This window comes from Lemur catta, chromosome 1 (assembly GCF_020740605.2).
Source record: "Lemur catta isolate mLemCat1 chromosome 1, mLemCat1.pri, whole genome shotgun sequence".
Lineage (NCBI taxonomy): Eukaryota > Metazoa > Chordata > Mammalia > Primates > Lemuridae > Lemur > Lemur catta.
The window spans coordinates 130,558,324-130,582,297 of NC_059128.1; the positions used below are offsets into that span (position 1 = coordinate 130,558,324).

Genomic DNA, 23,974 nt, shown 5'->3' on the forward strand with positions numbered 1-23,974 from the left:
TAGAAAAAGTAGAAGTTAAATGATCCACAACCAGTGCTACCTTTGTGTATGAAAGGAGATACCAGGAGAGTTGAATAGAATAATGTATGCAAAGACAACTTTAGAGACTGAATAATTATAGAATATCCATCGTTGCTGTAAGCCTATGAATTTATAATGGGAGGGCTGAGAAGAAATAATAAATTTGTCTTTGATCAAATGCTGTCCATACTCTGAAATCTACTGAGTCATTTTTACAAGACTGAGAGAAATCCTCAAATGTTCCATCTGGGCTTCCTCTAAAACATACTCAATTTGCAGTTTTCATGGTTCTTTTATCCTACACTGGCCCATCACTTCCCATTTTTATCAGTGGGTTTGCCCTCTACTGGACTTCCTACTTCTAATTTGCTATATAAGATGACCCAGGAACCTTATAAAAAAGTGACTTATTTTATATCCAATTCTTTATATCAATTAGTAACTATATGTTAAAAACTCAGTGACTTTTCTAAGAGCACAATGTTTGAAATTTATTAAATGTCTCAGTGAAGAAATGCTACTATTGCCTTTATATCTTAAAGGGTGACTCAACACAAAGGAAAGCTCCTTATATTTAAAACTAGCACTTCTCAAATCTTTTGTGTTTGTGTGTGTGTGTATGTAGTAAAACATACAGAACATAAAATTTACCATTTTAGGTGTACGATGACATTCAGTGTATTCACATTATTGTGCAAACATCACCACTATCCATTCTCCAGGACTTTATCATCTCAAACTGAAACTCTGTACCTATTAAATAATAACTCCTCATTCTACCATCTCCCTAATCCCCAGTAACCTCTATTCTACTTTCTGTCTCTATAAATTTGCATATTCTAGTTACCACATATATGAAGAATTATTCTTTTTGTGTCTGGTTGTTATCACTTAGCATAATATTTTTAAGGTTCAACTATGTTATAGGATGTACTAGAATTTCATTCCTTTTTAAGGCTGAATAATGTTCCATGTATGGATTTGCTATGTTTTGTTTATCCATTTATCAGTCAATGAATTTTTGGGTTGTTTCTACCTTTCGGCTATTGTGAATGATGTTGCTGTGAACATTACTGTCAGTGGCTGAAGCATCAAACTAGCAAAGGTCAACTTTCTTTCATAGCAAAGATCATCACATACCACAGTAAAGAGTCTTCTTTGTAATGGTTGATAAGATGTCACTTCCTTTAAAGTCCAAGTACAAGCCATGTTTGGTCTCTGTCCCATTCCACTACAGGGTGCATCAAGAAGAATTCGGTCAAAGGTTTCTGGCAAGAAAGGAGGTCCCCCTGTACAGAGAATTAGAAACATATTTACTATCTGTCCTATTGGTCTAGAATACAAAACTCTTGAGACAGAAGCAATGATTAGGAATTTAAAATCACAACTTGGAATAGAAAATTTAAAAAAACAACTTCTCCCTTCAATCAAGTAGCTGGTTAAACTAATTCTAATTCTGACTTACATTTAATATAGATTTGACTTTGTAGAAAGGTTAAAAATGTGCCTATTATAATTAGGGGTTATTTGCTGATATAGTATAAAAGAAGGCCCAATTAAGTAAGACCTTGAACCTGCAACTTCACAAGCCACAATTCATCAGATAAATGTTCGTCCATATCTGCTTCCAGTTATTTTCAGTTTAACTCCTGACACTATTTAATCCATCTTGAACTTACTTTTGTGTATAGTCCTTTCCCTCTCCCTCCAAAAATAAATCAACTTAGAACTATTTATTGACTAATTACTTTTTCCTCCGGGTTTGAAATGCTACTTTTATCATATATGGAATTCTTAGATCTACACGGACCTATCTGAAAGGCTTCTGTTCTGCTCCAGAATATGCAAGTGTTCAAGTATTCTTTTACTGAGTGCCAAATCTAGCCTTCTGCATACTCTGCAAACTACAATTCTCCTTTGCCTGCTGGCTTCCTTTTAAAAGTCACCAATAGGAGGCATGGGAGTGATGGGGTGGGGAGATAGGAGACAAGTGGCAAAGAGAACAGACTTTGTCCTCTTTACTTACTGTTCCTATCAAAACCATTCCAGCAACAGCCTTTTACATTGGCATCAGCAGTTTCCAGCCTTTACCCTTAAATATCAGTATGGAGTAGACAAAGCCCCCTCCTTTGAGAGGTCTAACTTCCAGCTCCAGGAGGTGCCCTGCTCTGAGTACCAAGAAACAAGTGGAGCAAGACAGTCCCCAATACATTTCTCCTACAACAGGGGAAGAGATACTCCCTGCACTTATTAACTCCAGGTTGCCCCAGGGCTCTCCAGCATCTATTCAACTAGTTCCTTATATTGTTTATTCATATTAAATAATCTCTCTTTAGTATAAATTTAAACTAAATCCTAATACCTTATAGAGTTTTGTTTTAATCCTATGGTCAGATGAATTCCTCTAAAAACAGCTCAATTTTTTAAAAGCCAGCAAATCCTTTAGCCCACAATGTACCTTTGTGTGTAGCAGAATAAGGCGCCCAAGCTCCACAGTAACAGTCTTGCACCGTAAACAACAAACCATGAGCGGCATATACCTTCAGCCAGATATCCTTGCACACGGTGGCCCTGTTAAGGGTAGCGGCAATGCCTCACCATTTCTAATAAGGGCTACCTTTCACGGAAGACACTGGATGATGATTATGCAAATATTCAATTAAGAAATTCCTAAAAGTCTTTCAGACCTTTCTCAGAACAGACCAAGATTACCAAAATGACCCTCAAATTTACCTGGTGCAAGTGAAATTTCTTTTATTCAAAATCAAAAAGGCAAGGGATTAATGCTTAGCAGTATAATGCCTATGTTTTCATTTATAAAAAGCTTTCTCACATGATATATAATCTTGTAATTATATTTAGGGATCTCTAAAACTGTATTACTTTGGAGTGGTACATAATTTAGTAGCAATTTTATGTTAAAAGTAAATGAGATTGAGGAGGCTTCTGGAATAAGGGCATTAGAAGTTCTGTAGAGCCTCTCCCCCCAGAAAACCAAAAACAACCATTTAAAGTCTCCAGACAATGTTCCTAAGGACATACAGCAAAAGAAGAAAGATTTATTCCAGCAAATCTACTACATCTCAGTAAGACCAGTGAGAATCTGTAGCATCTGAGCCACAACCCACTCCTTTTTCCCTTTTCCCCAACTGCCTGCCCCCTCCCTGAAGTGCACAATGAAAGATCCATTTCATGTGGGTGGAGACAAGAACATGTACCTCCCTCTTCTTCCTAAGCTCCTAATTAACGAATGCAAGGAACGTGGCATCTCACTAAGAGGGGCAGGCTTGTCAGAATTCCTCATCTGCTCGGGCTCCACATTGCACAGGCTCTAATTCCACAAAAGACCAGCTGAAAACTCTGGGCATTTCCCACCCTGTAAGAGTTGCCCTCACAGGTGGGAAGCTCTACCCCAGGCACCATAGGCTGAGAATACCAACGATTGTTTGCCATCGCCCCAGCTCATAGCGAAGAGGTTCCACTCTAGGAGAGGCGAGCCAAAAATATCAGAGGCTGCCACCCCAGCCCACAGCAAGAGTGTCACTCCAAGAGAAACGGGCCACTCTCTTGCCCTCATCTCTGGAGTAGTGGCCCAGAGGTTTTGCCCAAGGGAAGAGGCAGAAAGGAAGAACAGAGTTCTGAGGATCTCCCCAAGTGAACTGACTTTATTTACAACAAAAGTAGGAAAGTTTAAACCTCAGGGCACTCCTGGTGATAAGCAATTAGGAGGATGCCTGTAGCTCCACAAAGCAAGAAGCTAAACCACAGATCAGACAAAAGCTTACCAGAGAACCAAGGAATGAGACAGTGAGAAGAGGCTTACTAGGGCAGGAACAAACCTCAAAGACCAGTCTTAAAGATAACCTATGCAAAGACTCTCAAATTTATTGGATCAGATAATGGAGCAATTTATGTCCCAGGACCTGGTAAGAATGGAGCAATCAATCTGCAATTAGTAGAGGCTAACAACTCTTTGTAATATCAACTGAAGCATATAGTTCAGCACAAAGATCAAGGAACAAGAAAGAGAGCCCTGCTAAAACCAATGTCATCCCAGGATTGCTATGCACATTCCGAAGGCTGCTGACGAGTTACACCAACAGCTGCACAGAAAGAAATAGACTTTCATTAAAATAGTCCACCCACCACACTAAACAAATAAACCAACAGTAACAAGCCAGGGGACAAGGGAGATTAGTATCCAGAATTGTTCAAATTTATCTAAAATGTCCAGGTTTAAACAAAAAAAGTATGAAGCATGTGAAGAAAGTATGTCCCATCTATGGGTGGGGGGTGGGGGGGAAAGCAGTGAAAAGGAACTATTTTTTAAAAGGTTTAGCTGCCAAATTTAGCAAAGACTTTAAAGCAGCCATTAAAAATATGTTTTAAGAATTAAAGGAAAGGAAACCATGCTCAAAGGAGTAAAGGAAGATATGGTGACAATATCTCCAACAGAATATCAATAGGGAGAAATTATTTTCTTAAAAAGAATATTACAGAGTTAAAAAAGTTCAATAACTTAAATAAAAAAATCACTAGAGGGGTTCAACCAGAGTTAAGCTGACAGAAAAAAAATGAATGTGCTTGAAGACAGATGAATACAGATTATGCAATCTCAAGGTCAGAGAGAAAAAAGAATGAAGTGTTACTAAAATGAACACAGACTTCAGAAAAATGTATGACACCATTAAAAGCTTCTTCTAGGAGAAATAAGTTTTTGAGATCTACCGCACAAAGTGGTATCTATTGTCTAGAGTGGAAACTATAGTTAATGTATTTTATATTTCAAACTTGCTAAGAGTAAATTTCAAATGTCTTACCACAAAAAGTGATTAAGTGAGGTGATGGATATGTCAATTAGCTTGTTTTAATCATTCCACATTGTATACATAACCAAACATCACATTGTATCCTATAAATATACACAATTATGATTTCTCAATTAAAAATAATAAAAACAAAATTTAACTCACCTTCTGTGTCCTCAACCATATCAAGTTTAACCGCCTTTGTTCCGTCAAAGCAAAATGCCCTGATGGAATTCAGCCCTAACAATAAGGCATTCTGCCTTATTTTTTCTACTTTGTTGAAAATTTTATCCAGTGCTATCACTTCTCCCTAAAAAGAAACAAAAAAGGCAGAAAAAATAGAAATAAAGTAAATCCAAAGCAGTTGTGAAAATTAACAATGAGAAAAAAATGGTGGAAAATTATGGTCTTCTCCACTGTCCTCTTACCCCCAGTTTTAAAGCTGAATTCATGAACCAGCTTCTAAAGAAACTTAAAAACATCCACTGGAGGTAAACATCAGAAGTCACCAATTTGATGTGCCTTGCTCACCTCTCTAAGAACATGAACTAATGCTATGAGACAGCTGCCTTGAAGTGTTTTGACACGCAAAAGAACATTACTTGTAAAACTGATCCTCATTTTGGTATTTTCCAGCTGTACACATAAAATTTCTGTGAATTGTCGTAACTCAAGTCAGAAAAATATGAGCCAAAACCTCTGTATATCATAGCAAAATGTTCTGGAGTGGTATAAAAAGCAGTTCAAAAATAATTTTGCATGGTAACACTTCATATAAGTCAAAGTCAATAAAGACAAGAGGTCACAATCTTAAGAATGAATTCTGACATTCATGTGATATTTTAAAACATATATGATAATGCAGAGATGGTGGAGTTGACCCTTCTATATATTTTCGTGTTTTTGTTCCTTTCATACACTCTGTCCTTGTATGAAATATGCATCAATAAAGAAAATTTGCAGATAATGTTCCTAAACATCACCAGATTCAGTGATAGACATTGTTTCAATTAATACCTTGACAAACAGGAAAACCATTTAAAGGCAGCTGAACTAGAAAAGTAGTCAAAAACAACCAAAATAAGGTTCAAATGTACTACAGTGAAGGAGAAACTTCACTGGCTGAAGTCTGCTTTTATAAAACAAGTCTGGAGGCTGCATTTATATATAATTTGCTTACCTACTAAAATAAACAACAACAAATCAAAAGCAGCAACAAAATTTGGGGTGCTATTGTGACTCGAGTATTTCTCTTGGGGTTGTTCATTTCTATACTGCAGTCTCACTGTGGTAGATTGCTTAAATAGCTCCAATTCTTCAACCCCTCATGTATCCTCATCTTTTACCAGGTAACACTGCAATACCCAGTACCCTGTCACTCTGACTCAGGCTCAGCCATGTGATTTTTTTTGGCCAATAGGATGATAGTAAATGCGATGCAAGGTGTGATGAAAAAAATGTGATGAAAGTGATTCACAGTTGGAGTTACTCTGCTTTGCTCTCTGCCATCACCAGCCACCAACTATTGCCCTCTGCTGGGCTAGCCCTGGCCCTAGCAGGAATAGACACACGTGGACCAGAGGGAGGCATCCTAGTCATCTTCAGCTGAGCCCACTTTAGGTAAGCCAACACCATCCAAACCCAGGTGAATGAGCCCACCTGAGATCATCAGAACTGCCTAGTTAACCTGCAGCTGACCAGTCCATGAGTGAGCCCAGCAGGGACCAGCTGCATCCCACAGAATTTTGCACCCAAAAAAAAATGTTTAGGAATATGCTGCCAAGATTTTGTGTTTGGTTTTACACAGCATTATAAAACCAACAGAAAACAAATACACCCATATTATCCAGACGCTCTTTGGAAAGACTTTTTTACTGAGAGAATAAAATACCCATGAATAATTACCTTTAAGCAAATACAATAAATATATCATAAACTAAAGAGGGACTGTCACTTTCTCAAAGCATATCATAATCAATCTTTACACATTGAAACTTCCAAGTAAACTGAAAAATGATTTGCATTAAACACCACAACTCCATAAAATGAACCTTTCTATTTCATGTGTTTCATTTTACGCATTAGTGGTATTTAATGCATTTGTGCTTCAAGAGTTTTTTGATTGTTACCACTTTAAACTCTTTTGGGGCAAAGAAGAGTATTAAATAACAGGCAGCTTTGACACTTCAACATATTTATTGAATATATAAATTTTTATATTCATATTTTTTTCTCTCCTCTGCTTGTGACATTGTGACTATTTCAAAAATTCAATAGGGTTAAATACTAATGTGTAATGTGAATTTTCATCGGAAGTCTTTGGATAACATGATTTGTACTTATAAAAGGGAAAAGCTAAGGTTTCATTTTGACACAATAACTTTTTCTACATTTTTCAGTGTAAGAATATGCTTATAAATCCCTTGAAAACCTTAAAAATCATCAACTATTAATTAAAAGTGGATCTTCTGATAAAGTCTATCACCTAGCACTTTGGCAGGTGGGAACACAGATAGTATTACACATCTTTTATCAAGTAAATGAGCTAGAGCAGAAGGGCTTTGCTAAGCCTTATGGAGGTATATTTTTTACATCAGAAAGTCTTGCCCCAAGTAGATATTTTCTTAATTATAAATTAGTAAGTACCATGATGGTAACTGCTGAGTTTCCTAGGTTCCTAAGACTTACACTGCACACATCTGAGCTAATTTACAAAAGTAAGTACAACTGGTCCACTATCTCTCCCTTTTAACATCCTTGAGGAATTACTTCCTCAACTCTCATGCCACTCTCTCCTGTGTATACACATGACAAAAACACTGCTGTGGTTAAATCAATGCTTCATCAACTTTAGGTCTACCCACATGCAGCTGAAAAGCATATAACCATAACAACTAATCTCACTACAAATTCACGACCACCACATTCATGAGGCCCTTAGTGAAAGCGGAATTCTTATGACATGTACATAGCCCATTCTAGCTTGCATTTTCCTAGCTTCCTATTTCGTACCTTCTCAAAACTCTTACTACCTTCTTTCCATCCCCATTCTCATCTGATGATCTTGCTTCCTATTTCATTGAGAAAACTGAAACAATAAGAAAACTTAGTCTCTTGCAATGTCTACCAACCCAGCAAACACTTGCAGCCATGCACTTGGCCTTCCCTCCTATTTCCATGGATAAACTGCCTTACGGTACCATCTAAAGCCACTTGTGTATCAAATCCTAGCCTATCTCACCTATTCAAAGATACTGTTCCAGCAATTCTCCCCTTTCCCAGATGTTACCAATTTCCCCTTTTAATGTTTCATTCTCTTTAGCATACATTATTGTTTGTCTTAAAAAGAAAAAACTCCCTGAGCCCCACATCACTCTCCAACTAGTGCCCCATTTCTCTGCACTCCTGTATACCACCTCCCCCCTCCAAAGGAGTTGTCTCAATTCACTCTTTGATTTCTCCCATTCTGAATCCAAATAAGCATTTACACTCACCAAAAGTGCTCATGACAAAACCAATGACCCACATGCTGCTAAGTCCAGTGGGAGTTCTCAGTCCTCTTCTTACTTGGCTTAACAGCAAGCTTTGACATGGTTGACCCCACCATCTTCTTTCCACCCCTTTCTTCACATGGTTTCCACGGTATCACACTCCTCTGGTTTTCCTCCCACATCACTGGCCATTGCTTCTCATTTCCCAGCCTCTGAATGCTGGTGTTCAATACCGAGGCAGCTCACTCTTCAGACCTCCTCTACTTTCTCTGTCCATCCATCATCAGCTTTATGGTTTTCCCTATCATCAATACATTGATGACTTCCATATTTTTACGTCCAATCCAGACCTCTCCCTTTGACTCATATATCAAATTGCCTGCTGAACTTCATCTCTTGGATATCTAGTAGACACGTCATTTTAACACATCCAAAACTCAATTTCTGATTTTTCCCAGCAGAACTTCCTCCTCCCACAGTCAGTCACATCTATCCAGCAGCAACTCCAACCCTCCACTTCCTTGGGCCCCAAACCTTTGGAATCACCTTGGAATATTCTCTCAATTCCACAACCCACATCCAATCCGTCAGCGCATCCTAATAGCTTTACCTTAACATATCCAGAATCTGACCACTTCCTACCACCTGCACTACTCTTCCCTGAATTACAGTCTCCTAACCAGTCTGTTTCTGTCCTTGCCCTCTTATACTTTGTTCTCAATGCAGCAGCCAAATGATATTACTTTCTTAAGTAAACCTATGTCACTCTTTTACTCAAAACCCCCCCCAAAGACTTCCCATCACTCTTAAGTAAAACTGAAATCTCATCAGACCCTACCAAAGCTGCTCTGCCCAAACACCCTCCTCTGCCCTAACCTTTCTGATCTCTTTTCCTCCTACTATTCTCCTCCTCACTCTACTTCATCAAAACTACTGAGGGTCCTCAAACAAGTCAGGTATCCTCCCGCCTCCAGGCACTTATTGTTTCCTCGAGCTAGAACATTCTTTCCAGACCTCCATATTGCTCATTACCTCCAAGTCTTTCCTCAGATACTACATTCACAGTGTGGACCTTGCTCACTACCTTATTTAAAACTGCAAACTCCTTCCCCTCCCCTCAACACTCCCTATTCTCCTAATCCTCCTTTATTTCTTACCATAGCCCTTACCACCATCATAAATGTCATATCTTTTATTCATTTATGTTTCCTGTCACTAAAATATAAGTTCCATGAAGATAGGAATATTGGTGACTACAGTTCATTGCTGTATTTCCAATACCTGGCACATAGTAAATACTAGATAAATATTTACTAGTTGTTCAGTCAATTCAAATCTGACTTCAGTTTAAGGAATTTATTATAGGTTAAGACACTAGCATGTATAAAGATTTTAGGAACCAGTTTTACATAATTTGAAACCAACAGGAAAGATGGCATCAACTGACAATAGTCTTCTTGAGTTCAATCTCAGTTTCAAGAACATAATGGTTCCAAGGCCACAAAGAGTTCTGAACACAGATAAAAACCAGCCCATAATAAAAGAGAACACCTTGGCAAACATACATACACAGGAAAAAAGCAGTAAAATCTGAGCTAAAGTTATCCAAGGACAAACTTACTCATACTTTGTGATAATGATTCAGGGTTTATAATTAAGCCAGATCATAAGATTTATATGACCCTCAATACACACACACATGTTTATGTATTATATATCTATGTGTATGTATATATCTCAACATATATTTTTCACACTTTGATAACATACTGTCAAGTTAATTTTTAGTGACAGAATTTAATAGTGGAAACTATGAAATTCTATGATTAAGAAAAGATCTCTTAAATGTTTCAGTCAAACTTAATTTTATGAGGAAGAATTCTATTCTATAATTGAATTAAAAACTAAGGAATTCAAGGAGGTCTTGATTCAGTCTTCATAAATTACAACTGTCTACTGAACTCAATATGTGGTGACTGACATAATTGAATAGTCTTTACTTAGAATGAATCTGAAATAAATCAGATTATGAATGGCTGTATGTTTTCTAAGTTACATGTACTTCCATCTTTGCTACTGAAAAATATGAGGGCTATCTGGAATATATCCAGCCATGTAATATGTTCTTGTTATATTAACAATGGCTGGATACTTTCCAGACAGCCCTTGTATGTAATACTGAGAGTAGCTGTTGTGAAGATAATCTCACCTGATCATGCATTAGTGCTGCAATGTGTGTTGTTTTGCCTCCAGGTGCTGCACACAAGTCTAGGATCTTCTCCCCAGGTTGAGGATTCAGAACATGAGTAACTAAGGCAGATGGCAAATTCTATAAGAAAAAAATGCACTAAATTATCAATGATTCTAAATCATTTTTAATTTCAGGCTCAGAGACTATAAAGAAACATTTGAAGGTAATGCAGTACAGCATCCTCAAGTCTCCCGAGATTATGGTTTTTGTAAATATGCAAGGTCGGGAAATTCATAATTTCCTAAAATATTCTATGGTCTCACAGGACTTAACACACATAGCACACTTGCACATTACACACACAAGATGCATCTTCCAGTCAATGCAGGGTTTCTGCCCTGATATCCATGTTTTCTGGATACTAGCAAAAAAAATAAAAAAAATAAAAATAAATAAGTCATAGTGCCTTTAATTCCAATGGCTCTCAATATTTTGGAGGCCAGAGACCTCTAAAACTATGAGATTGCTCTGCATAGTTTTCCCAAAAATGTACAAAATTTTGCAATTTTGGGTGCCTCACCATTTAATTCCCATTTAAGAATCCTTGTTTGATGCTGCTAATGCCACCCAAAAGGCATACTTGGGCCCCTAGCTCCCTACCACCCTACTACATTTCAGTAAGAAAAAAATAAAATGTGAAAAAAATCCTGGCTATTTCTGATTATCTCCTAAAAAAATGAGATTATACAATCTAAACACAGCTCCATCTATAGCAATGTTATATTAAATCATTTATTTGTTATTAGTCTTAATTACAAAAGGACTGCTACTATAGGATGACAGTCAGCCTTGTATAAGATAGGTAGATTATCACAAATAATTCATTTTTAAAAATACTTGGCAAGAAAAAAAAAGTGGAGGCTAAAACAAGCATGGAATAAGTTTTAAAGCTTAAAGGTTTCAGTTAACTGTTACCAAAATAATGAACATTACAACCACTAGTACGTCCTCAAGAACTGAGAAGGTTGTGACATTCTCAAGTGAATCCAAAAATCACTACTTCAAAATAGAAACTCAATGGTGAGAAAGAAGTTGCAAATGAGCAAGTTTCCCCTTTCTGTCAATATATGAAGCATTAAAATCCATGCAAATAATATAAGCATCAATGGATACCTAAATCTAGGGAGAAATTTTAATGAGGATATTTAGATGACTTTTAAAGTTTCTTCTCACAGTCTATTAGTGAAAACGGGGAAAAAAGATAATTATACGTTTTATGGAGAAATCAGATGACATCTTGAAAGGGTGATCAAAATGAATATCACCAATGAGGGACATATAGCTATGGTATGACTCTGGATGGGAAACCCTGCGGTTCATACATGTGAATTTTTGTTCTACACATGGAAATACTTTATAGCACCAATAAGCAATGATAAGTAAGTGAAAGAGTACAAAACATAATACAATCTATGGATTCTGGCAAGCTTTCTCATACGACAGAGATCTAATAAAAGAGGACATTCAGCCTATACCAATAATGGAAGCACAGAGAAAATGTCATTTTCCAATACAGAACAATTCTATTAGACTAAGACAAAATACACCAATGACAAGACATAAAAGTTGATTATAAAGTGTGAATTCAGTATAAATAAAGGAAATAAACAGGATTAAATTATATGATGTCTGAAAAGTGCTTAGCACAGATGCATATTTTAAAATTATTGGTTATTATCTTAGGAAAAAAAAAACTCAAGTTGACATTTCCTTGTATGGTGGTTCCCAAACCTGGGTACGTATCATAAAACTCTAGTGAAGTTCAAAATATACAAACAAACAGCAGATCCCAGTGCCCATCTCAGACCTACTGAATCGAAATCTCCAGGAAGACACCACATACCCCCTGATAAGGGCACTTCATCTCTGTAGTATTCTTCTCAAAAACCCAATAACCCCAGTCTAACCCTGAGGAAAACATCAGGAGGAACCCAAAGTTAGGGACATTCAACAAAATACCTTAGTTTCAAAACTTTCAAGGTCTTAAAAACAAGGAAAAGACTGAGCCACTATCACAGCCAGAACAGACTAAGGAGACATGAGGATTAAAGGCAGTTGTAGGATCCTAGATTGGATCCTGGAACATAAAAAGGACATTAGGGGAAAAACTGATGAAATCCGAATACCATTTGGAGTTTATGGTAATGTGACATACAGAGTATTTGTATGTATGTAGCATATACATAGCAATGTTAATAGGAATGCGCCAGTGTCGGTTTCCAAGTTTTAACAAATGTACCATGGTAATATAAGATATTACCATTAGGGAAAACTGAGTGAAGGGTATATAGTAACTCTTTGCAAATCTGTAATTCTAGAATTCTAATCTATAATTCTAAAATTATTCCAAAATAAAAACTTTATTGAAGAAAGTCTTTTGTATTTAAAAAAAAAAAATTTCCAAGAATAGGCTCTAAGTACCTATACTACAAGTTCTACAAGTGATTTCATGCATGCTAACTAATTTACTCCAGAGTCTAGTGACTAGTATAATGAAATTGTAAAATTTGTGAGACAACAAGACGTTCTGTGTAGGCTGAGACCTATAAAAGGCCTTAAGTATCTTTCATATTAGTTCTAAAGGAATCCCTAAAAACCTCAATGAAAATTGTAAATTATGGCTACCATCAGTTTCTTACCTGTTGGAGAAGTGACGCATGGATATTGACAAGAGCAAAAAGAATGTCACTGAAGAATCAGCACCTACTGAAATGATGCAAAGCTTCTGAAAAGTGCTTTGATTTAGATGATCTCTCCTACACAATGTACTTTCAGTGACTGTTTTAATCAACAGCTCAACTTTACAGTCATGCAAGTATTCAAGTATGTTTGAAAAGGAAGACAACTTAATTGTTTAACTAGATATTCCAAATGTACTTTATTGGCATTATATGTAAATGTAAAACTTTCTTATTTGTGAAAATCATTTACATATACAAAGAATTCAAGGACAATAATGAATTTTTAAAATTCTACTTCCTTCCTAAAGTACATTTACTCTTCTGTGCATTCTTTTAGAACTTTACTTAGAGAAACTAGTATCACCTGGTTCTGGTCTGCATTGAATTAAGCTATCTAGATTTTACTGGATCAGATGTGGCCTAGCTGAGAATCTGGTGATTTTGAACTAGTTTGAAAAGAGAGATTTAATATAAAAAGATCAACAGATTTCTTATACCCACTGAACACTGACCACAGAGTTCTGGGAAACTACAAAAGCAGCACTGGGGAAACTTAATGGAATATGTGAATTACTTGGGGTCCCCACTCCCTCAGCTTGGGACTCAGGAAATCTATAAATTAGGGCCCAGGAACTGCATTCTAAATAGGCCCTTCACGTGATTCAGATGCAGTCTTCCAGGGGTTACATTTAGAGCACTGGCATAGGGTCAAGAGCACAGGCTTAAAAGTCAGAAAGACCTGGGTTCAAATGTTGGCTTTGCTGATTTCTATCTACGTAGTACTCAAACCACTCATTCAATTACTGCAAAATTACTGAGTGCCTACTATGTGCTATAGCACTTTACTTCCCTAAGCCTCTATTTCCTTATCTATGAAACTAGAGGTCTGTAAGAAGTAAATGAAATAATGTATGTAAATCATTTGGAAGGGGTTGTTGCATAAAAAATAAAAAAAATAATATACATAAAACACTCAGCACAGTACATGGAACACAATAAGCACTCAGTAAGTGTTAATTGCTATTATCATTATTATCATTTTTAATAAGTTCCACTGGGCAATGAATGGTCATTAAGATAGATAAATTACATAAAACAGCTTCCACTAGAGAAATGGCAAAAGGTCACACTCCATCCTCAGACACAAAAGCTTTACTCCAGGAGTAGAGTCTCATATCCCTTACTATTAAGTGACAAAGAATATGGCTCTATGGTACTGTCTGGATAGTATGAATCACAAAATGACTCACTACTTATATTTTATAAAGTCATCATTAAGCTGACTTTCAAGTTAGGGGTGTAGCTATATAGATAGCAAAACACGTTTTAAAAAAAAATGTACTGTACTAGCTCCCTCTCTCTTTTCCAAAGTAAAAACTAACTTACGGAATGAGCAGGTCCCTGGCCCTTTACGAAGCAAAGAGAAAAATAATATTGCATTAGATGTTACTAATGTGAAGGAGGTGCAGGTATTACTAGCAAAGATTCAGAGCAATGTTGTCAAATGATCAAAAATGTTTGAAACAATACAACAAACTAGAAAAAAAACTAAAACTAAGCAAACAAAAAAACCCCAAAATGATTCATAAGCAACTATGTATTAGATTACATATCCTAATGTAGACTACATCATCACTAATGTGCAATTATATAATAAACACCTGTTTTTCAGAGATGATTCAGAAATACTCTCTGAATTTATAAAATGTCTTTTGGTTAAATACTGGGCAGAGAAGGCACATGGCATCTGGACATAGGTTTGAGTTCAGGTACCAGCAATGACCAGCAGTGTGACCTTGGCCAAGAACCCTAACAGATCCGGTCATCTGGTCTTCAGTATTTTCACCTTACACTGGGAATAATAGTATAACACTACCACCTAACCAGCAGATTGTATCAAATGAGTTAATGTACGTGGAAATGCTTAATAAACTGGACAAGGCAAAACAAATTATATCACAGCAACTGATAACCACCTAACAAAAATCTGATACTAGTAAATCACTTGAATCTTACTCAAAGTTACAAATGGGACACTTCTATGTACACCAAATGCATGCATTATTTAGGGATTAATATTCTGAAATGGAAAGCAGTAATAAGTTATTAAATCACCTTTGGGCAAAGTAGGATTGAATAAGTAATTTAAAAATCAACTGAAAAAAAGAAAAGAGTGCTTATAAAGTTTTTCTTACTGCTTAAAGGTAGATCAGAATATATGTAAATAGACCACAAAAATATGCTAAGTTTAAAAAAAACCCCAGATTTCAAATAATTCACTCATGCATGTTTCAATGTCAGTAAGTATTTTACTTTTGTAAATACTTACCTGTAAAAATAAGTAACTGGGCAGTACATTGTCAAATGAAGGGCTGAGATATACTGGTTCTGTCATTCTTATGCCTATACCTCTAAAAAATTGGAAATCTTACATTAGTCTGTGCAAATTACATAATCTATACAAACTATTATACATTTCTAGGAACACACTCAAGTAGCAAGTCAAATATAAGATGCTGTCTTTTTAAAATCTCTTTTATTCAACACCAAAATACTTAGTCTTGTGAATTGTTTTTTGAATTTTTACCTGTAGTTAAGTAGGAGATTATCAGAACTAAAAAGGATAAAGTTACACAAATTTTTCATTTAAGCACAAGTGAGTTTCTTTTTTTGTTTGTCTCGTTTCTCCCTTGAGACAGAGTCTCACGCTGTCACCCTGTGTAGAGTGAAGTGGCATCATCGTAGCTCACTGCAACCTCACACTCCTGGGCTCAGAGGATCCTCCTGCCTTGGCTTTCGGAGGACCTGGGACTACAGCCACACACCACGACACCTGGCCAATTTTCTATTTTTAGCAGAGATGGGGTCTTGCTCTTGGTTCAGGCTGTTCTCGAACTCCTGAGCTCAAGCAATCCTCCCCATTTTGGCAACCCAGACAAATGAGTTTCTTTAGAGATTTGGGTAAATTAAAAAGCAAACAATACCTGAGTCTTTATTCATTCATTCTAATTTTTCCAGTAACAGATTTATGATCAATGTTATTAGCCTTTCCATTCAGCAAACATTCTGTGAATGATTCAGCTTGGAAGGCACTTTGCTAGGTACTTTGATAAAAAATGAGAAGATATTTAGAATCATGCAGATGCTGAGCAATGACAAACACACTATACAGCTCTCCTCTCATCTCTTTACAGAATAATTGCCCAGTATTGACGCAATCTCAAGGATGATCTTTTCCACCTTTGCCCTATTTTATGTGTGGCGGTGGAGCTGAGCAAAGCAGGAAGGCATGGCGGGCAATGATTCATAAAGACAAACACTGCAATCTGAGAGAGGTTGTCAGTGACTATCAAAGGGGAGAAAGCTCATAGACACTGCAGAGAAAGCCAAGCATGGCCTTGTGTGTCACGACAAACCAGAGGGAGCAAGAAAAAGAAGAGATCAAAGCAGTGTTTTAGGGATTAGAAGGGCACAGAAAAAAGTAGTCTAATTATAAAGGCAAGGATAAAAATCAGGATTTAAACCAAGTATAAGGGTATAAGCAAACAAGAGAGTCCAAGTAGGGAGAACAAATATAAAGTTCTCAGAAACGATATGGCAGACAATTCACATAGGTTATGAACTAGCTTATGAACTGATCTTGGCAGAGAAGCGTCTACATGGACAGTCTGTACCTGCTTGATGTTGGCAGGGTAAGTTTATGCTTGCCTTTAGAGTGAAGTAACTTCTGTAGGTATCTGTGACTGTCACTGCATTGGTGTGACTAAACTCCCCTCCCAACAGCCTTCAGCATGCACTAAATGTGACTCCTTTCTTCCTCTTCCCATCCCCCTTTAACTGCCTCACTCATTTGTTTACCACTTGAAACCACTGAATCTGCACTTTTAATCAGAGGTAAAACACAGTCCTTACTCCAGTCAGAATTAAATCGAACCACTATATTCACTTCCCAAACAGTTCCTGCTCTTTAGCAGGAAATACACAAAGGAAAATTCTGAAATGCCACTGCCTCAAATTCGAAAGTCAGTCCTTTGTTGAGACAGCTGGTGCTCTTACCTTAATCAATACCTTACCTCCCACCCACAGACTACACCCATTATTATTTTTCTTTTCTTTTCTTTCAGCATCCAGTGACTGGATAGATCCAGTATCAAACATCTTGAATTCTATAACCTGGTCATTCCTTCATAATTTAAACGACTTTCTGACTTGCAGGACTCCAGTCCTCTGAAAAATACCAAAACTTTAAAATTTACATGCTTGCCTTCCTAACCCAGTTGCTACTTGGTGCTGTAAGTTCTGGTCCCCTCTGACTATCACCTTCTGATCATTCCTACCAGCACAACCAAATCCTTCTACATAGTATTTAACTTGAAATAACATGACAAAGAATAATTTAAGCCAATTATTGTTCAGGTATGACATTACATACATCTTTTAAAAATGTTTTTGTAGCCATGTATCTCCAATGTAATAAGGCAAAGTACAAAATCACATATGATAAAACAGTCTGTAAATTAGTGTACCTCCATGAGTCTATGAATGATTCAAACCACCTGGAATTCAAGAAATCAAAGGATCCAAATTGACTAAAAACAAATGTACCACTACTAGAGCTGGTTCTAAAATTTTTAAAGAATATAAATGAGGGCGAGGTGCAGTGACTCACGCCTGTAATCCTAGCACTCTGGGAGGCCAAGGCAGGAGGATTACTTGATCTCTGGAATTTGAGATGGGCCTGAGTGAGAGCAAGACCCTGTTTCTACTAAAAATAGAAAATTAGCTGGGCATTGGGCATTGTGGTGCACTCTTGTAGTCGAAGCTATTTGGGGGGCTGAGGCAGGAGGATCCCTTGAGCTGTAAGAGTTTGAGGTTGAAGTGAGTTATGATGTTGTCATTGCACTCTACCCAAGGTGACAGAATAAGACTCTGTCTCAAAAAAAAAAAAAAAAAAAAAGAAAAGAAAAGAAAAAGAGAAAAAGAAAAAAAAGGAAAAAGAATATAAATGAGGAAAAGGGGCCTACAGCAGCGGCTCAAGCCTGTAATCGCAGCACTTTGGGAGACTGAGGTGGGAAGATTGCTTGAGCCCAAGAGTATGAAACCAGCCTGGGCAACATAATGGGACCCCATTTCTACAAAAAACAAAAATTAGCCAGATATGATGGGGCACATCTGTACACAGCTACTCTGGAGGCTGAGGCAGAAAATTGCTTGAGGCCAGGAGTTCGAGATTACAGTGAGCTATGATCATGCCACTGCACTCCAGCCCAGGCAACAAAATGAGACCCTGTTTCAAAACAAAAAACAAAAAAAACAGAAAAAGGTGTATTTTGAAAGATGTCTGTCTTCTAACTCCTACCAACATTGTCCAGAAAACATTTGGCCCAATAACTGGAACCACCAGATCAAATGAGAATAAAGAGTATACCGTTAATAATGAACTAAAAGGAGGCAGTCAAAATATCAATTTCCTATTATAGACCCAAAGATAAACACAGCAGATATATGCATAATTTTTTCATACAGGCTTCTAAAGAGGGTAAAACCTTGTTCTTGGCCATTTGGAAAGTACCGCTATCTAGATCTAAGGAATCCAATCGTCAGTTTTTTCAGAAGAATGAGTTACAACTATCAACCCAAATTGCTGCAAAATGAAAAACTATTCCAAAAACCAACAATACAGTCTAATTCTAGATGGATAAATTCAGCTTTCAGGATGTCTATGTCATCTGTCAACTTTGGAGTAATGGAGCTGTTCACAGAACTACTAAAACAGGCTGAAAAAACTAAGTAAAATAAGAGCCTGGATTTTATTTAACTTAAATTTATTTAGAGCAACAAGAAATGATTTAGAACTTTTAATTTATATTAAATTATAAATTTATTAAATTTATATTAAATCATTTTAATTTACATTAGAATCATTAACTTTTAACAAAATCAGAATGTTAAAAAAGTTTTGTGTAGGTCATCTAATTCATTCTCTATGGAGATAAGCATTTTTCTTCAAAGATGCAAAAAATTTCAAATAAATAAAATTCAAAAGGACAATTACTTGACAATTACAGTGTGACTGGTTGTTTGCTTGGGCTCTTTACTCTGACCATTTACCATTTCTGACCTAAAAGAACTTTTTCAAAAAATCATAGAAATATGGGTTGAATAATTTTTTCCAGTTTAACTTATACCAAAAAAAAAAAAAAAAGAAAACTCTCATAAAATGCAACTGAATGAATTTTTACATTGTTTTTAATTTTCTCTGAACCACAAAGAGGATGCTTATTTCCCACATAATACTTGATGACTTACTTTAGTTCAGGTAACCCACTGAAGATTTCCTTGCGGCTTAGTTCAGAAATCCCATTTCCAAGAAATACTTTTGTTCCATCAAATTCTTTGGCCCCTTTCTTACATTTTCCTTTAATATCAGAGTATACAGAAATAACATCTCCAGATTTCATAACTAGAGAAAGGAAAGAATCAGATCACACTCATCTGTATACTTTGGCAGAAGAATAGCAAAAAAATTCTTTAAGCTAGACTGGGGATCTCTAGAGGCATCAACAGTGGGCATGACGTAGTTCAAACTGGTTCGTTAACTCAATATAATCCTTAGTAGAAATCTGACTTTTTACTTTTAAATATTTCCTACCAATAAATCTAATTTTTTTCCAGTAAAAACAAATACAACAGCCTTCAAAATATTCTACCTCAATTGGAAACGTTTAGCTGAGCAAAGAAGGAAGGATATCTTCTATATAAATTATTTTCCCCAAGCCTAACACTCCTTAAAAGACTTCATATAAGTCTTGATATCTCAGCTCAATCCTCAAAGTTCTAAGTTTCCTTCAAAAGGATTCCTCAGAAATGTACCCTAAAATCCCTTAAAGAAATCTTTCTGAATCCCATAACCCTGTTGGTATTAATATATCTTTGCCGTTTTGCTGTATAGCACAATTAAGGCAGAGACTTCAATGATAAACACATATATTCATTCAAATATATGCATACATACACATGTATATGTATGTATAGACTTAGAAAACCTTTAAGATGTACAGTATACAGGAGTTGATTTATATGGCTGCTTAAATCTAGTTTTGGGGCTCACGCCTATAATCCTAACACTCTGAGAGGCCGAAGCCGGAGTATAGCTTGAGGTCAGGAGTTCGAGACCAGCCTGAGCAACAGAGAGACCCCTATCTCTACAAAAAATAGAAAAATTAGCTGGATGCAGTAGTATATGCCTGTAGTCCCAGCTACTTGGGAGGCTGAGGCAGGAGGATCGCTGGAACCTAGGAGTTTGAGGTTGCTATGAGCTAGGCTGACACCACAGTACTCTAGACTGTACAACAGAGTGAGACTCGAAGAAAATCTAGTTTTTGTAGGCATTTAATTAAATTATTTTCTGTAACAAATCCCAGCGGTACTAATAATAGGGCATTGTATTCCACTTAAGAAAAAATATTTTAAAACCTAACCTATTATAAATTTGGCCTATTACCTGACAAAAGCAGCAAAAAAAAAAAAAAAACAAAAAAAAACAAAAAACTGGCAAGAAACCTTATGTGGATGCCCGATTTGTTAGCCCTTATCAGATAAAGGCCTAAATGTAAAGCTGGGAAAACATCTGACAAAAGTAAATTTGAAATACATCTTAGCACTAATTTAACAAATTTTCCATTTGATAACACACATATTTTAGATACTCTTTATTTTAAAGAGAAACCTAAATATTATACTTACATTTGGAAGCTGACACAATTCCTGGAACATAAACATGGGCTCCTCTTAACACTGCATTGCCACAATGGGCTCCAACAATGGCTTCGCACTGTTGTTTTTTTATATTCTTCCTAGGGATGTAAGAGGAGAGAAATTTAACAGTAATATACCATTAAATGCCTACCAACTTTTCAGTGTTTCCATCTAAACTCTAAATAAATAGTCTCGATTGTCCTGAATAAATGAGAAAGAGAAAGCTGAAAAAAGGGGGATAAATACAGAGAAAATAGTTTAAAAAAAAAAAAAAGATGGGCACTTGAGAAAAGGAAAAAATTGAAAGAGGTCCATCTGGTGGAAGGCAATAAAGTGGCACTAAAAACTGCTTAATCATTTAACAAGCATTACTGTTTCCATTATAGCATTAGGAGAAAAACAGATTTCCCTGTCTTTAAAGACTAAAACAGAAAAATACACAAAGAATTACAAAAACATTTCTAAAGCAGTAAACTGTTGCATGGTAAACTACGAATATTTTAAACTAAATATATGCAAATGAAGATAAATCTTTTTTCCTTCCTTTGCTGCCCAACCTTTCTGAGCGACTTCCAACTTCTCTCATCCCATTCATTTCTTAGACCACGAAAACCTGGGTATCACTTCTAACACTCAGGGAAGACTTTGCCAAAGACCAAGGGTGCCAGTATTATCAGCCCAAAATAAAAATCCTGAGCACTGAGTCTCTAATGAGCTTCCCTGGTTGGTATTTCATGTTTTGTCACAATTCATTGCTGGGAGAACTAAATGTGTCCCATCTCTTTACGATCTTCAAATAATCAAATCTCACTAAATTCTCAGTTCCCTCCTGGTCCCAAACATTCTCATTGCTCATTTTCTGCCTATTTCTTCAAGAGGCTCATTTCCCCAAGTTCCAAAACATGCCACCATCTCTACTTACTTTGCATTCTATTCCTTGGCAAGCTCATGATTTCAATAATCACTTACAAAAATAACCCACAAATTCTAATGTTCAACCTTTCCAGCCTCTGAATTGATATTTCTAATTACCTACAGACAGCTTTACATATAGATGTTTCAGTTACTTCAAACTCAATAAAACATAAACAATGGGCCGGGTGAGGTGGCTCACCCCCTGTAATCCTAGCACTCTGGGAGACTGAGGTGGGAAGATCGCTTAAGGTCAGGAGTTCGAGATCAGCCTGAGCAAGAGTGAGACCCCACCTCTACTAAAAATAGAAAAATTATCTGGGTATGGTGGCATATGCCTGTAATCCTAGCTACTCAGGAGGCTGAGGCAGGAGAATCACTTGAGCCCAGGATTTTGAGGTTGCTGTGAGCTAGGTTGATGCCACAAGTGACAGAGCAAGACTCCGTCTAAAAAAAAAAATACATAAACAATGTTATTTTTCACTCATCCACTCCTCAAGTCCTTGACACAATCTCTAGTCTTTTCATCCTAATGCTTCCAATCTTGAAGGAGGTGTCATCTGCCTAGATAACCAAACTGGAAGCCTCAGTGCCATGGCTAAATGTGTCCCCCAAAATTCATATGTTGGAAACTTAATTCTCAATGTTAACTGTATTGGGAGGTGGGGACTTTCGGGAGGTGTTTAGGTCATAAAGGCTTAGCCCTCATGAATGGATTAATGACACTATGAAAAGGGCTTGCAGGAGGGGGGGTTCTCTCTCTTGTCCTTCCCTCAGCCACGTGAGGATGCACCAAGAGAACCCCTCACCAGATGCCAACAGATGCCTCGATCTTGGACTTTCCATCCTCCAACACTGTAAGAAATACATTTCTGCTCTTTATAAATCACCCACTCTCAGAAGACTAAGATGCTCAGCATCATCTTAAACCTAAGCCTTGCCATTCACTAAGGTACCGTATCATGCTGTTTCTGTTCTGACTCGCGTTGTGGGCCCATCTCCTGACCTCAGACACATCCTCTCTTCACTCAGTTACTGAAATAGCTTCCTGCTTTCTACCTTTGTGGTTGCTTTCAGATCTTGACGTCTTCAGTGTTTTGCAGTTTTATTCAAGTATCTACACGTGAATTTATTTTCACTTTTGGCTGCAGACATACTTCCTCAACCTTTTGTCAGTTCTGGAAAATTCTTATTCATTACATTTTTGATTATTGCCATTCTCCCATTATTTCTATTCTCCATATATGAGACTCCTTAGAAATATAAAGTCCCTTTCCATTTTATTTTACATAATTCAATTTCACTTCCATATTTTTAATTTCTCTCTGCTGCATTCTAGATAACTTCCTAAGCATCATCTCCTAGTTCAATAGTTCTCTCATCAGTGGGGTCTAATCTACAGTTAAACCTCATTGGATGAGTTTTTAATATTAATGGCTTTTTATTTATAGAAATAAAATTCTTTTATTTACCCTTAGGTTCTTTCATGTTTTAGATTTCTTTTGTTTTTAATCATTTTAAGAAGACTGATTTTATAGTCTCTGTAGATAGCTCTATTTGTTACAGTTTTGGGAGAAACCTAACCCTGCAGTTTATTGTATATGTTGATTCTCACTCATAGTGCTTTGATTCCTAGTGTAGCTTTTAACAATGAGAAAAGCCTGTGGCTTGAATATGTGACACTCCAGAGTAGACTTGTTTGGTTTTTGCCAAACATCTCAGGAATTGGCTTAGGACCAAATTGTTATGTTAATTTCCCAGCTTGCAGGTTCCAAGACAACTTGGGTTATATGCATTTGGATTCCAAACCCTTATGAGATATGGAACTGTAGTCATACATTCTCAGATTTTTTTTTCTCCAGCCTAAACCCTAAGGCAAGACAGAATCACTTCCTAATTGTACTGACTGCTGGATACAGGTTTGAGATTGCTGTTCTTAGAAAGGCCTGCTAGAGCAGTTTGATCATGGCTGGTGTCTGAAAACTTGAATAGGAAAAGCAGTTCCCAATAGTGATATAAAACTTATCTGATGATAAGATTGGCCCACTGTTC

General features: G+C 36.7%; 1 protein-coding gene across 11 annotated transcripts in view; it reads right to left on the reverse strand.

Moving 5' to 3' along the window:
• Positions 1-23,974, reverse strand: part of NSUN6 (NOP2/Sun RNA methyltransferase 6) — a 43,050-nt gene that overhangs the window by 4,601 nt on the left and 14,475 nt on the right. For 10 of the 11 annotated variants that reach the window (XM_045534338.1, XM_045534354.1, XM_045534328.1 and 7 more), the window contains 6 exons: positions 20,999-21,108; positions 19,562-19,715; positions 15,582-15,663; positions 10,530-10,649; positions 4,995-5,139; positions 1,162-1,310 (listed from right to left, as the gene is read on the reverse strand). In XM_045534338.1, coding sequence (XP_045390294.1) covers positions 1,162-1,310; positions 4,995-5,139; positions 10,530-10,649; positions 15,582-15,663; positions 19,562-19,715; positions 20,999-21,108 — 760 coding nt within the window. The remainder of the gene's footprint in view (positions 1-1,161; positions 1,311-4,994; positions 5,140-10,529; positions 10,650-15,581; positions 15,664-19,561; positions 19,716-20,998; positions 21,109-23,974) is intronic. The other variant, XM_045534371.1, reaches the window with a different exon arrangement.